The 15228-nt window shown below is 46.6% G+C and overlaps 1 protein-coding gene across 1 annotated transcript; it reads left to right on the top strand.

Moving 5' to 3' along the window:
- Nucleotides 1–2151: 2151 nt before the first annotated feature.
- Nucleotides 2152–8778, top strand: lfng (LFNG O-fucosylpeptide 3-beta-N-acetylglucosaminyltransferase). The gene is made up of 8 exons (XM_084036204.1): nucleotides 2152–2683; nucleotides 5987–6035; nucleotides 6236–6338; nucleotides 6424–6577; nucleotides 6668–6753; nucleotides 6856–7021; nucleotides 7110–7195; nucleotides 7278–8778. The coding sequence occupies exons 1-8, from the start codon at nucleotides 2270–2272 to the stop codon at nucleotides 7342–7344; spliced, it is 1125 nt and encodes a 374-aa protein (XP_083892330.1). The 5' UTR covers nucleotides 2152–2269; the 3' UTR covers nucleotides 7345–8778.
- The last annotated feature ends 6450 nt before the right edge of the window (nucleotides 8779–15228 follow it).

Genomic DNA, 15228 nt, shown 5'->3' with positions numbered 1-15228 from the left:
CATTGTGCCAGGATTGATAAAGAAGTGCATTAATACAGTCTTACCTGAAGGAAGTCCACTCAGACTCTCTGCAGATCAATAGAAATGGCTGGTATTTGTTTGTGTCTGGAGCGGCTGAAACATTCTCAGCCTCCGGGTCCTCGGAGAGTTTCCTCTCATGTTGCAGGGAAACTGAACCCGGGTTCTGAGGAGGACCCTCGGCCCGGGCCCCTGGCCCTCACTTCTGGTGAGTCCATGCTGAGAAAACAAACAGAACCGCAGACGGATCATTCACGTTGCTCTTCATCATCATCATACCTGCTGCTCATCACTTCCACAGCGGATTCTAACCTTCATGGTTTTCAGATTCCACTAAATCTTATTTTCTTTAAACACTGAGGTGAGCCCAGATGAATGAAAGATATAACTAGCAAAGTTTTTTAATAATAAGATTCTGAGTGCAGCAGCATCTTAGACAAACTATAAAGAAACAAAAGCATCAAAGAGAGGAAACATACAGAGAAACATGAGGAATGTTAAATGCACTGAAATGTAAAAATAAATAGAAACGTTATGAAGTTGAAGGGAATGATGTGGCTTTGAGCTTAATGTCTTCCATGCAGGGTATCGAGTTATAGCCGGCATCCTGCAGCCGAGTGCACATGTGTTTTCACCGTGTGTGGTGGTATGGACAGATAAAAAAACAGATACTTGGTGCTGTGAGGATGCTTTCTGGACAGATGTTGTGATGCCACAGTGCATGCTGGGATGCCTTACCTGCTGGAGGCTATGACACGTGATCGGATCTATAAATAGCGACTCTTTGATTTCACCACCGTGCTGATATGATCTGAGGGAGGGGGGGGGGGGATCAAGCCCACTGCGGTGTTTATTTGTGGGTTCGTGGGCACTTTGCTGAGGAAGTGGGCTTCGTCTGAAGAAGCTGGATTTAATCTCCCTGGCATCCAGCAGTAATGTTAGACAGGAGGAGGGAGGGGGGGATGGATTGGAGGGATTTCAAAGGGGACAAGAAAGACTTTTTCTTTTTTCTGGTGGAGTCCGTGGAAGAAAGCAAAAGGCTGAAATAAGCTGAACGGAGCGGAAAACAACTGGAGAACTTCACTCTTTCACCATTTTAACAAGTGACATTGTTTCCACGGGCTCCAAAAAGAGTTTCTGAGGTGGGACGGACGCCCTGCAAGCCGGACACAGAAACGGGGCGGGTCGGTTGGAGGAGAATGAAGGCCACGGAGACAACCCCCTCTGCCTGGTTTCTTCTACTCGCTTTTAGAGGCCTTTTCTATACACACTTTTAAAACGTGAACAAAGAGGCAGTCAGGAGCGACAAAGCACAGACGTAACTTATGTCCTGCATGTCCCAGAATCAGAGAGAATGAAACACCTGCAGGTTTTCTCTTGCAAAAAGGTTTGCATAAGATTTCTCATCATGTGTTGAGAATCTACAGACATGAGGGACGGGACTTTATCCCAAAAGTACCCGATAACTGGATGGAGCCCCAGAATCATGTGTGTTTTCAGCTGCCTCTCAAAAGTTAGAGACCTCAACAAAACGGTGAATGCGGTGGTCTCCGGGCGTCAGGGAGGCGATGGAGGCTCCACCAGCTGCATGTGGGTCTAAATGGACTCTCATGTCTTTTTGGTCAGCCTCCAAACGCCAGACGGCACTCCGGTTGTGAGAGCCAGAATTTGAATAACAAGTGTTTTCAGGAATGGCCAACTGTTTAGAGTCCTCACAAGGTCAGGGGGGAACAATGGAGCCCCGTTTGTGTGGTGAACACACCCGGCTCACACTCAGAACCCAGTCTGAAGTCTGGCTGCACATTTAGATCTGAAGGATTAACTTCTTTTTTATTTATTTCCCACACTGGAGGAGTGAACGCTGCAGTTTCCCCTAAAAGGTGCTTTTTAGAAAACACACCTTTCCTCGTGACCACATGCAATTTTCTTTTCTTTAAGGTCAATCTTCTCACACACACACACACGCACACACACACACGCACACACACACACACACAAGCACGCGCGTAGCCACGCCTCCATTGCCGCGTCACTGGCTGGCATGCTGCCTTCAGGGACCTCCCCCGGGGCGTGGCCAGCATGGAAGCTTATAAAGCATCCTTCATGACAAATTACTGACTTGAGATCCAGTTATGCACGCGGACGGAGCGCTCGCGCGTCGTTTTATCTTCTAGTGAGGACACGAACTCAGCATATGGACTTTGTGTTGGGGATTCGTTGCGTCGCTTCATAGTTTTTTTTAAGTTGAATCATGTTGAAGACCACTGGGAAGAAGACCGCCGTCTCCGTCGCCAGCGCGGCGAGCCTCTGCCTGCTGCTGCTGCTGCTGGTCACCGTGCAGCATCTCCGGGTCCAGGGGGGTCAGCAGGAGGAGGAGGAGGCGGACGGAGGGGACGCCGGGACGCGCTCCCTTCTCCAGGACGGGGACGGCGCGCAGGACGCACAGGCGAAGAAGAAGGGATTCTCCGCGTACTTCACCAAACTGACGCGGGGACGGCGCGAGGTGGAGGCGCCCGCGCGCTCCTCCGCGTCCGGCGCCGACCCGCCTCCAGCCGAGGACATCGGCGCCAACGACATCTTCATCGCCGTGAAGACCACCAAGAAGTTCCACCAGTCCAGGCTGAACCTGCTGCTGGACACGTGGATCTCCAGGAACATGCAACAGGTATGAAAAGTTGTATTCATGCGTAAATCTGCAGCCACAGGATGGAAATGTAGTGATGTGTGTGTGTGACCTGCAGAGCTGAACAATGATCCACACACACACACACACACACACACACACACACACACACACACACACACACACACACACACACACACACACACACACACCACCAGATGACACTCAAACAGCCACACAAGCCTTGATCAGAGACTCTCCTCGGCTCTGTCACTTTTTATTCTCCTGACTGATGTCCCCTGAGAACGGAGGGAAGCGGTTCCAGGACTCCGACGTCTCCCTCCTACACCCCCCCTCCCTCCTCTCTCCCACTCTCTATTCTCCCTCCTCTTTTCGGGGTGTCCCTGTGAATGCCCCCGGTGCAATGGATGCTTCACAGCACCGGCTCCAGCGTTGTCCCCCTTCCAAGCACTAACAAAGCGTCTTTCTGAAGGGGGAAGAAAGGCTTTTTCCCAGCCCCCTTGTCTCCCCTTCTCGCCATGGGAACGTGGGAGCCGAGTCTGGGTCAAGCTTACTGGATGGGATGGGGGGCTTCGTTAAAGGGGATGCCTGGGACAAAAGGGGGGGTGCATCTATAGGCAAGTTTATGTGGCACGCTGGGTGTGAAAATGTTGCCTTGAGAACCAAGCTGCCTCACAAAGATCCGCCATAATAGTGTGGAGGAAACGCTTGCCATTCAATTTTTCTTTTTGCACCCAGAGGTGTCACATGTGCTTTTTCAGAAGTCTCCTTGATTCGCCTCGGCCCCGCTGTCACACACAGGTCTCTGTCTCTCACCTCGGAGGCTTCTCCCCTCGTGGTTGTAAAGTTGTAATGACGGGTCGTCACGGTCACTGACAGAATCACCTCAACCCACATCTGTTGCTGATTGTGCTAATTTGCTTGTAATCACGGCACTATTTGATGATGTTGGTTAACCCGTCCGACAGCAGGGGCTTGTGGGCAGGCAGCTGGTGGGTGGACCAAAAAAAAGAAGAAGAAGAGGGACAGACCGGGCCCACAATGCAAGAGGGAGTTCCTGGAGGAAGGGTGCCAGGTGGTCAGGGGAGACGGAACAAAGGCCGGCCCTAATGCCAGCCATATGATGCTCCGAGTTCCCACCGTGTACATATGGCCCCGTCCATTCTCACGCTCAGCTGATGGACATCTGTGGATCACTTCTTTTAGTCGCTGTACACACAATGAGAAGTAGAGTTCATGCAGATGCTCAGAGGGAGATCTCCTCCACTGCAGATGGAGCTGCTATCTGCTGCCGTTTGCATGAGAACAGAGAGGGAAGATTAACTCTGTGATAGCCGTGTTGACACAATAGTGCCCGTGGCCGTCTTAATCTTTGAGCTTTGTTAATGTCTTTATATAAAAGGTTATTTGTGACTTTTAAATGTCAGATCTGGTGCTTTTAGTCTCTTTTCCCATCACAATTCATTATATAGCTTATTGTACAAAACCCCTTCCTGTTTTCTATCAATCCCTCGTAAACAGTATGGCCTTGTGCCGAGAAACAAAAGAAGAAAAGGGATCAAATCGTTTCCTGCTCCAGAGTGTACATCGGCTGCAAATTGAGTTGTAAAACTGGATAAATTTTGCAGCTGGCGACCGACGTCTTCACGCATTCCTCTTTATGACAATTAGCTGGCACTCCAACTCCAACAATGAGGGCTTGTAGAACAAATGCTTGTTGTAGTTCGTATGCCATTTACTCCATCCTGTAACCTGGTGATACAGATCATTTGTCCTGATTTTCTAAAAGAAAAAGAAAAAGGAGGAGGGGGTGAAAATGCTTTGAATCAGACTTTGGGAGTCAGGATGGAAGTGGTTGATGGAGGGAGGGGAGCCTGATGCCCTTCCTTCCCGTGGAGCTGGAGACAGCCAGCCAGGCACCACGTTCAGCTCAGACGGGGCCGTGCCAGACCTTCCTGTGGTCAGGAGTGCAGCCCCCCCTCCCTCTCTTTGCTCTCATCTCCTCCTCACCCTTCACCCCCTCACTTCTTATCTCTGCTCCACACTCACACACATTTTGTTTTGTGTGGTATTCCCTGAAAGTAAGTGTTCTTTAAAGTTGAAGAAACAAAGACGAGGGAGAGAGAGAGAGAGAAAAACCCTTCCCAGGAGGTTTCTCTTGAGTTAACTCCTGCAGCTGTATGCAAATACAGGCAAACATTTAGAATTTACCCAGTGGAGACTTTACCCAGCATGAAAACTCAGAGCATTGTTCTATTCAAGAGGCCCTGGCTGTGTATGTGGCCCCGAGGGGGGAGGAGGAGGAGGGGGGTGAATGGCCACACATGGTTTCCAATTTACTAATCAGCAGTGAGATTCCAGCCCTCTCCCTCTCTTTCTGTCAGTGCCCTGGCAGCTCTGGCAGCTGCCTCGGTGATTAGGTCGTCTATTCAACAGGGGTTTTTAAAGCAAACAGTGCCAGCAGCCTCTGATCCCTCCACCAGTGAAAACCCACCACCCTTCCTTTTAAACAAATACCCGGCGTCCAACATCTGCTCTGTTTGTCCCACAAAGTGTTCAGGCAGGAGAACTGGAGGGTGGAAAGTATGTTTTAGTTGAAAAGGGGGGAATCAGCAGGCAGGTGGGTCGTAGTCGATAAGGCGTGTAGGGACACGTGGCGCGGAGGGAGGTGGCGTGATGTTGGGCAGGTGCTGCCTCACCTGAGGTGGAGGGTAAACAGACCCGCCGGCGGTTACGCAAAAGCTCAGGGTGCCTTTCATCAGCGGCGTGCACCTGCCCTCGGTGAACGGCGTCATAAAGAGGGGTCTAATCCTGTTAAAGTGTGCTCCCCTTTGTTGTGAACTGCTTTTATGAGGAACTGCTACATTTAACAAGCGGCCTGCAGACTCGGGATTGTCTGTCAGTCACTACGGCGGCGAGCAAACAGAGAGGTGGTGTTTGGTGCTTGCGTTATGGCGGCCGGCGGCGGGTCCGGCAGGGTGAGGCGGCCCCGGCCAAAGGACGGCATCATGAATGTGGTGCGTGTGGGGGCGGACAGTCTGCCCCCTCCTTTGTTCCGTGTCTGGGATGCTTCGGGGGTGGCGGTGCAGTTGCCATGGTGAGGGGGAGACGCCGTACAAAAGGCCTTTATTGGAGCAGGGGGTTGTTTAACTGGATGTGTTTTCCACTGCATAAAAGCCATGCTGATTGATGCTAATCACACCGGCTTGGGAGGACTTTGGACACACTGTTGAATTTGAATCGTGTGACCCGGCTTCACATGATCGCCCCCAAAAAAAAGTGTTTTTTAAAAACTTATCTGTATTCTCCTTTGTTTGTTCACAGACGTACATCTTCACCGACGGAGAGGACGAGGAGCTAAAAAAGAAAATTGGTAAGTGGCATCATGTCGGGGAACAAAGAGGCTCTTTCTGTTGTTAGGAAAAAAAGGCCACTGAATTAATGAGGAATCCTATTTTATATAAAAATTCTGCTCCGAGCTTTTTTCCCTCCCTTTTGAAAGATGCCACATAGAGCCCCCATTCATGGCGTCAACTCTAATCAGTAATCCTATTTCTTTCATTGTTGCCACAGGGAGTCATGCAATCAACACAAACTGCTCCGCGGCTCACAGCAGACAAGCTCTGTCCTGCAAGATGGCGGTGGAATATGACAAGTTCATAGAGTCGGGCAAAAAGTAAGTGTTTTAATGGTGATTTATTTTAAAAAAATGAGACGTGAATGAATATCTCAGGATCTAAACGATTTAAACCGTTTCGCAGGTGGTTCTGTCACGTCGATGACGACAACTACGTGAACGTGCGGAGTCTGGTGAAGCACCTGTCCCAGTACCCCCACACCCAGGACATGTACATCGGGAAACCCAGCCTGGACCGGCCCATCGAGGCCACCGAGAGGCTGGGGGACAACAAGATGGTGCGTGGAAGATTCTTGCATCATATCCTGGAGATCATTGTGGGATGATTCTGTATATTAACACGCTTTTCTTTGCCCTTTTTGTTATAGAAACCAGTCAACTTCTGGTTTGCTACTGGGGGAGCGGGGTTCTGCGTGAGTCGGGGTCTGGCGCTGAAGATGAGCCCGTGGGCCAGGTACAGATATACATCTCTCAGAAAACTCTTAAGGATGGAAATAACATTAAACTACCTCCATGTCACGTCAACGCTGATGAACCCCGGGTTTCTTTCCTCCAGCGGAGGCCACTTCATGAACACGGCGGAGAAGATCCGCCTGCCCGACGACTGCACCGTCGGCTACATCATCGAGTCGGTTCTGGGGGTTCCTCTGACCCGCAGCAACCTGTTCCACTCCCACCTGGAGAACCTGCAACAGGTGTCCAGATCTGAGATCCACAAGCAGGTGAGAGGCTTCAAGCTCTAAAAACACACTCCATCATGCATGGTGTTTTTGCTCCTGTGGTGCTCATGATTCCCCTTCTCTCCTCCAGATCACTCTCAGTTATGGGATGTTTGAAAACAAGAGTAACATCATCAATTTCAAAGGGGCTTTTCCTGTGGAGGAGGATCCATCAAGGTGAGACATTGTTCAGGATTGATTGATGGATCGGTTTCGACACTTTTTCTGCAAATCTGACTCCCACCGTTTTGTCTTGCAGGTTCAAGTCTGTGCACTGTCTCCTGTACCCAGACACCCCGTGGTGTCCGCCTCAGGTTGCCTTCTAGGGCGACCGCTCCTTTCCTATCCTCGTCCCCGCCGAGCCTCGGTATCTGAAAGGCTCGCGGGGACCAGTGTTTTTGGTATTAGACCGCGCCGCTGCTGCGTTGTCGCTGCAGTCGTGTGCGGTCTTTAATAGTTTTACTGGGCTGCTGTGCGGCCCGCCTCGGGACTATTCCCTTCCTGTCCGGAGCCAGGACCTCCACACCCCCCCCACCCATCGTGGTCCGGTGGAGGACCCCAGCCTCCCGGCAGGAAGAAGCTTTCAGCGTTAAGCTTTGCAGGCAATCAGTTGAGCTTTGTGATGTATATGTTGCTTGTAAATGTATCTGCAATTCTCATAGAATGTATTGTCATATATTCATAAGCCTTATTGCCAGCTTAACGTTTTTTTTTGTTTTAGCTTTTGAAAAAAACATGTCTTTGTTTATCGCATATATTTGGCTTTTTTCAGGCATTTTTAACTGCAATGACTCCGGATAAACGCTCTGATATGAAGATGTTATTGTGCTTTTAAGTTAACAGTGTTATTTCGCCCATAAAGCTGGCAGAAGGCAGATTTTCCAAATGCATCTTTGGGTGACCTTATCTGAGGTATGTCAGGACAAAGCACTTTTTTTCCCTTTGTGATATTTTTTGGTGACCTAATTTACGTCCTTTTTTTTTTTTTTTAATGACATGCCTCAGATTTGTGTTCATACTAACAAAAGAAAAAGAGAAATGACCCCGCAAAATCTCCCATCTACTCATCCCCTTGTATTTAATAAGACTCCCTGCGTTCCGATCAGGGAGGAAGAATGAGTGGAAGAGATTTTGATTCGGGGTTCCAATCAGCTTTTGAAATGCTTTGAAATGTTTTTGTTGTTGTTGAATAATTGCACAGCTGAGTTTCAAATCCGCCGATGTTTGCTCCTGAAAAGACGCTCGCCTCGATGAGCTCAACAGTAAAATATCCATCATAACGTGTGTAATCTGAGCTACAGTTCTGTTTTTAATATCGACGTTAAATGTCTTTATTGATAATATCACTATTATCTGAGAGGCGAGGACTTCCCAGGAGCAACACCAGCGTTTCCATATGGAGGGTCCGCCCTCCGTGTCTTCTCTCACCCATATTGGGTCACACTGTACATTCTGATTGCAGTATTGTGTACTGTGCTTCTGTTTAGATAGCAGTGCCGGTGTCATTTAAGGATGTAACATCCTCCTTCGTGGTTTTACAGCTTTTTAATGACCCGGACATGATTTTTTTTTTTTCGTACTGCTTTGAACTGTGCTTAAAATGACTGCAGTGTTTATTCTCCAGTATCTGGAGGCTTGGAACGGTTCATTCCCAGTACTGGCTTCTCAGGGATTATGAGCTGATCCTGGTATTAACTACCATGGGACCCACGGTGGGACCCAAACTTTGAATAAAAGTGCATAACCACTGAGAAACGTCACTGTTTTTGGTCGTGTTTTTATTTCATGTTAAAGATTTAGGCATGTTGTGTTATTGATAAAAGATATTAATGCACGAGGAAACGATTGGTGGAAAGTATAAGTACATTTAGTCGGTATTTGTAGTGTTTCCATATTGTGGATTTCTGTGGGAAATATGTTTATTAGACAGCTGTTTAAGATAATTTCATATAAACCACATGTGATAAACAATCAATTATAGTTGATAAGGTTAAGATTAAACACAAGCTTTTTAAGAGACTTTCCCTTTCATTTAATTTGGCTCAAAATGTAATTAATTCACATCCTTCATGAAGAAATTACATGCGACATTAAGACAAATGCTAGTTTGTGTAGCAGGACTTTAAAAAGAAAATCTGATTTAACTCCTAAACCACCAGAATACAAATACCTCACTATATATAAAGTGAATAAACATTTATTCACTTTATAGACGAGAATTTAACACCAAACATGCTGGCTGCTGCTCAGAACCTCAGTATTTAGATATTATAGTACTTATACTTCTACTACAAGGTTATTATTGTACTGTTTACTCGCTGTTGAAGAGATAAAATGACTAATAACCTAAAATATGAGGCATATAAGGTATATGAAATGGATCAAATGAGCTGTACAGCAGCCAACTGCAACAAAGAAACACTGCTGATATATTAATGCATCAATCCTATGATATAATATATGATAATGTAACATTTTGGACTTTTTGCTGCACTTATTTGTTTTCATTTTCTATTTATTATCTCAATTTGAGGGGTTTTGATTCATAGCTGTCAAGAATCTAATTGACAAAATGTCAAAATTTGACAAATTACAAAGGAAAAAAAACATGAAAATCCGGCTTAAAAACAAATCTCCACATGCCGGCTGAACTCTGGCAGACGGAGCAGAGGATCCATCAGCGAAAGCCTCGCATGGGAGACAAATTACTCGGAGCAAACATCCTCACCACAAACCATAATCACAGCCTTGCCTTCCTGGGATGTAAAGTGGGAGAAGACGGCCGTCTTTCATGTGACTGAACCTCCCATCCAAACAGACGTCAGTCATCTTCTCTCAGAAAACGCTTCTAATCACACATCAAGTAGAACAATCAAAGCCGCCTGATTGGAAGCTATAACGTCCGATCATTCAGGGTCGAACGCTTCGCTAAGAGGGGGAGAGATCCGTCCTCTGGCACTGCACCATGGGAAAGGAGGGCGTGCGGCTTAAACAGAAAACTCTTGTATTATTAAACTGGCAAGCTGTGAAACGTGCAAACAGTAATCAGATCTGCAGCACTTTGATCTTCTCCTGCAAGGTTTAGACATACATAACAAACCATTAGAGTCCAAAACGTCTCTAATCTTACTCGTCTGTTACATCCTAACCGAAGGAACACACTGATCACACTGTGTTTCATCTGCTTGTGCACTTTTGCAACGAGAGGAAATAAAGAATGTAGATTTAAATGATCCTCCAATCTGTCATCTATCTGGGAGGGAACATGTGATCGCTGCTCTAACGTTTGCTGTTGCAGCAGCTGCAGAATAATAAATACAGTCAGACTGAGCTTTAAAAAGGAGGACGCCGTTATAATTTAAAGTTACAGCCGAGCCGAGGCCAAGCTTTCAGCCTCACAGAGGGAGAGGAAACCAAACGAGACTCACTGTGGCTTATAGAGAATACATTAGTATAACAAGAGTGTCATTACTTAAATAAGTTTAATTCATAAACAAGCCTAGCCTCTCCTAATGCTAAGCTACGCTAACCAGTTCAACAGACGGATGTGAAGGTGTCATCGCTCTTCCCTAAAATGTTTAAATTGAGGTATAATTACATCACGATATCATCACGATCATCAGATATGTCTTTAAATCAGAAGTCATAACGGCTCCAAACATCTGTCATCCACTGGGAGGGTTCGCTGCTTTGCATAAGTACGGTTTTGGCAACAGGCGGGAGATTTCGGAGAACACAAACATCCAACCGACGGGCCGCCGGCCGACCACCTGACTGCCAGCGAGCTGCGGTGGAACGCGGCTGGAGGCGGTTTGCTGACTATCTCCCGCCGACAAAGGAGCCGGTGTTCCAAACGTCCGTCACATTCTTGTTTGCAAAACATGAAAAGCCGCGCTCGGCTTCAGCCTGTCAGTCACACTGAGGACGAACCTGCCCACCTACAGATTTCACCCCGGGGAGAAACACCTCCGTCACCCAGGAAACCCGCCTGAAAGTCGTTATTCTTGTTGTGACTGGTACTCAACGAGCGAGAGATTCGCCTTTAATCCCACAAACAGGATGTTCTGAACATCATGCTGTCTTTAAAACCAAGTTTGTTTGTGTAAACACCAAACGATCAGGTCACAGGGATCACGGCGTCCCCCCTGGAACCTGGTTTGTATCTTGAATGGATTAAGGCCTACTAGGAGCAGGTCCCCCAGACCAGAGCCTCTGTATGATACCATCTGTTGTTGGGAACGTGCATCAAAACAGCCACAAAGTCATGCAACACAAGAGGCAAAAAAATGTTGCAAAATGACAAAAAATGAAACACAAAACGACTATAAAGACACACAAAACAATGAAACAGAGACATTAAATGATTATAAACCCCCCGAAAGATCACAAAGACACACAAAATGACTAAAAACAAGCATAAAACAATTACAATGAGATGCAAAATGCCTAAAAAGAAAAGTCAAACGACCACAAAAGTGGCTAAAAGACATTAAAAGACTAAATTAAAAACAGCAAAGAGACAGAAAACAAACTTACATCTCTTTCTGTGTGGAGGTCTCCCTTGATTTACAATCTGGTCATTTGTAGAAACAGCACAGACGTTACTAATAACACTAACGATGACAAGCACAATACCAGAACCCTCCAGCCTGGTTAATGACTTACACCTGTGACGACTCCACATGACCTCTGTTCATGTTTCATTCTATTTGATGTATAATAAAGATATATATATATATATATATATGGACATGTTTAAGGGTTTAGGTGTTGATTTTTAAGGTGGACTAACAGGAAACACTTAAGCCTGTTGACGGTTTGAACCCGGCTGATTGGAACACAAACACCTGGGTGAGCTTTCTTTCACCTCCCATCAGTGCTTCTGGGTGCAACATGTGAAATTTCACAGCTCTGTAAAGTCGCTGTCGCTTTGTGTTTTGGTTTGACGACGCCTCCAACTGCCAGTGAAGCAGCGTGTGTGTGTGTGTGTGTGTGTGTGTGTGTGTGTGTGTGTGTGTGTGTGTGTGTGTGTGTGTGTGTGTGTGTGTGTGTGTGTGTGTGTGTGTGTGTACGGCTGCCACGGAGGGACATTCCTCAGAGTGCTGGGGATTACAGAGACGCTGGCCACTCGCACATTGTCTTCTTGACTTCCCTCGGCTATATCAGTCGCTCTCCAATTAACGGCCTGCATTGTCTGCAGGATTAGGAGCGGCGGGTCCGAGTCCCCCCGTTGGCCCAGAGATCTCACAGCAACTGGTCCAGGTTCTTAATCCGGCTCAACATGTGCTCTGAAGGCAGACCAAGTGGGGGGGGCGTTGCCTGTAATCCAGGTATCACATATCGGCTGGAGAAGCACTTGAACTTCGGAGAGAAGAGGAGCACTTGAGAGAGAGACTTCAGGTATTTGGAGGAGCCTTTTTTTTTCTTCTCTCAGGTGGAAGATGAATTAAAGGAATTTAAATATAAAAAATCAGAATTTAATTGATCCTGCCAGTCTGCACACACATCATGAGTTCAGAGGCTGAATTCAAGTTTAAATACTCAGATTCTCAACAGCAGAATACATTAATAATAGTTAATGTTTATGCATGTTAAAAAGGTTAAAATAGTGTAATTGTTATATAAAACTACCTTTATTTAACTGTTTAGTACGCATGAATAGTCTGATTTGTTCATATTTGATATCAACTTATTCTATGTGTTATTATATTATTCCTCATCCAAAGAAACTGTTACATAAAAAACAAGCCCATGAAACTGATTATTTAATGATATCTCTACACTGATTACAGTGATTTAAACTTTCAGCTAACTGTCAGTTTGTCTTGTCTACACCACATACAGACGCATGATTTGCATAGAAGTACAATAACTGAAAAAATGTTTCTTTGCAGAAATGCAAACCGGGATGCAAATGAGGCTGCACATCCTCAAGCAGAAATGACTCATCGGTCTCAGTAACTGGAGGAAAACGCTTCTGGAGAACCGGTGCACAAAGAAACGGGCAGTGAAAATGCAGACTCCTCTCTAAATAGTGTTTTTGAATGTTTGCCGTAACCGTGGAGACGAGGAAACATTAATATCCTGGCTGTCGGCTCAGACTTTGTGGTTAAATCTCTAATGTGGTTCATTTTAAAAAAAGACTTTAAAGACTAGGAAGGAATGGGGAATAGCTTTGAGAAGGTCGTGAAGCATGAGGGGGAGAGAGAGGGGGAGTAAAAAAAAGGTGAGGAGGGATAACCAGACAGCTCCATGAATCCTTCGTGGCTACGTGCTGCCTCGGGGTGATGCCTGTGAAAGGAGGAGGCGAGGTGTGAATAACGGGACTCCCAGGACACAGCTGCCTCCCTCCGAGTCCGGCCACAAAAGAAACCGAGTTACCTCACCCCCGTCTCCCCCGCCCCTCGACTCCCACGTCCCTCGTAAGCATGGCAGCGACAAAAGCAGCAGGATTCCCTCCAGAAACGGGACACAAAGACGCTCACGTCCCACGTTGGTCGGCCTCGTCAGTCCTGAGATGACGGGGTGAACACGGCGAGGGTTAAACTGGTCGGCATGAAAGAGGAAACAATGGACTTTTACTTCATATATATCTATTTTACGTGTGTAGCTATGAGTTATTAAGTTTTTAAATAAATGATTGAAGTTTCTATCAGTGGTTCCTGATCTTTCACACAAAAACCAGCATCTGTTTCAGATGTCTAGGAATTGTCAGCATTTCCTCCAAATGTCTCCCCTGAATGTTGCCTTGTGACCCTTTGGAGGCCCCGGGCCCTTAGGTTGGGAAACAACCCTTGAACGCACCACGGAGGAAGATTTACAAAGATTTGCTGTGTATCTATGAAATTAAAGGAATCCAGTCAGAAACTAAACCATGCAAATCCTTTGGTTTCTGCTCCGATGCAACATATATTGAGAGTTTTGATAACAGATAACAATAAAGAGGTGCTGGGCTGCTGTCTGACCTGTGATTTCGGTGATTAAATGGCAGCGTTTCTAAACGTTTGGCCGTGTGCAGCTTTAACTCTCTGGTGTCTCCGGGCCGCCGTGCAGCTGCCTGGCATCGAGGAGAAGGGGAGTTGCGGTCCGACCACCTGGCAGGGAGCCCAGCCAGACTCAGGAAGTGTCTGTCGGGGGGGGGGTTGGGGGAGTGGGAGGGTGCTGCCTGCACCCTCTGAGCCCCCCCATCCCTCTCCATTCAGCTCGCCACCTCAAAGCATTAGTAATGCATTCCTCCAGTCCAGCAACAAGCCGGGTAATTCAATTTCCTCGACAGTGAGACCGTGTGAAATTTCATTTGCATCTCCGGGTCTCTCTGTGTGTAAGACAGGTTGTAAAAACCTCGCGGCCTCCGTCCCGCTTTGTTTGTTTACCGCTTTGTTTAGCTCGACCCTCACAATAAACAGCGGGGAAGCCGGGGAGATGATGTAATCTTTAAAGTCGTCTTTTGAGACAGAAAAATACCTCAAAAGATGAGAAAATGTCTGCCAACATAGTTTGAATAGTTTGGTGGAATAATGAAACGTCTAATGACCAAATAACAAATAAAAGCCTGGTGCAAACGTGTTAAGTTTCAGGCATTAAAAGCATTGTTTTAGCGTTACAGACGTCTCCACGACCCAGACTCCCACATGAGAGCGCGTGTTTGTGGCGACGGCAGCTGGCCGGCGGTATGAAGGAAGTTGACAAAACCAGACTGGTGGCCCGGTGCTGACACTGACCTCCCGCCTGCTGTCGGCACACAGAGGTCACCAACACAGAAGTGCCTTTCTGCTCCTCAGTGATCTGCATGCAAGTCGCTGCCCTGCAGAAAACAGACATAAGAAATAAATAAATCCCCAACATGCACATATGATCTCTAGGAGACACACCAACACTACATGCACGGCAAAGACGATCATATAAACACATTCATTTGTATTTTACCTCATTGATTCATCTCGTATCAAGTACTTCATTCACTGTTGCCATGACGTCAACGGTAACTGGATCTGCACGGTTATCCAGGATCGACCCCAGATCATCTAGATGGATTATCTTCAGTGTCTCAAGAGTCTGTCAACTTTAGTCAGGCTTCTCTCCAAAAATACAAAATGTATCTTAAGATAATAAGATAATAAAAAAAGAAAACATTTAAATCCTCAAGGCAGCATTAAATTATACTTCACAAACTTAACATAAGCGGGTTAATTATGTATTATTGAATCACA

Source organism: Eutrigla gurnardus (assembly GCF_963514095.1).
Source record: "Eutrigla gurnardus genome assembly, chromosome: 20".
Classification (NCBI taxonomy): Eukaryota; Metazoa; Chordata; class Actinopteri; order Perciformes; family Triglidae; genus Eutrigla; species Eutrigla gurnardus.
This window is presented reverse-complemented; position numbering and strand designations above follow the sequence as displayed.

Excerpts from the sequence above, each read along its gene's own strand:
- lfng (XM_084036204.1), top strand. The coding sequence starts at position 2,270 with ATGTTGAAGACCACTGGGAAGAAGACCGCCGTCTCCGTCGCCAGCGCG. Across the intron at positions 2,684-5,986 it reads TCTCCAGGAACATGCAACAG|ACGTACATCTTCACCGACGG; the intron begins GTATGAAAAGTT and ends GTTTGTTCACAG. Across the intron at positions 7,196-7,277 it reads GTGGAGGAGGATCCATCAAG|GTTCAAGTCTGTGCACTGTC; the intron begins GTGAGACATTGT and ends TTTGTCTTGCAG.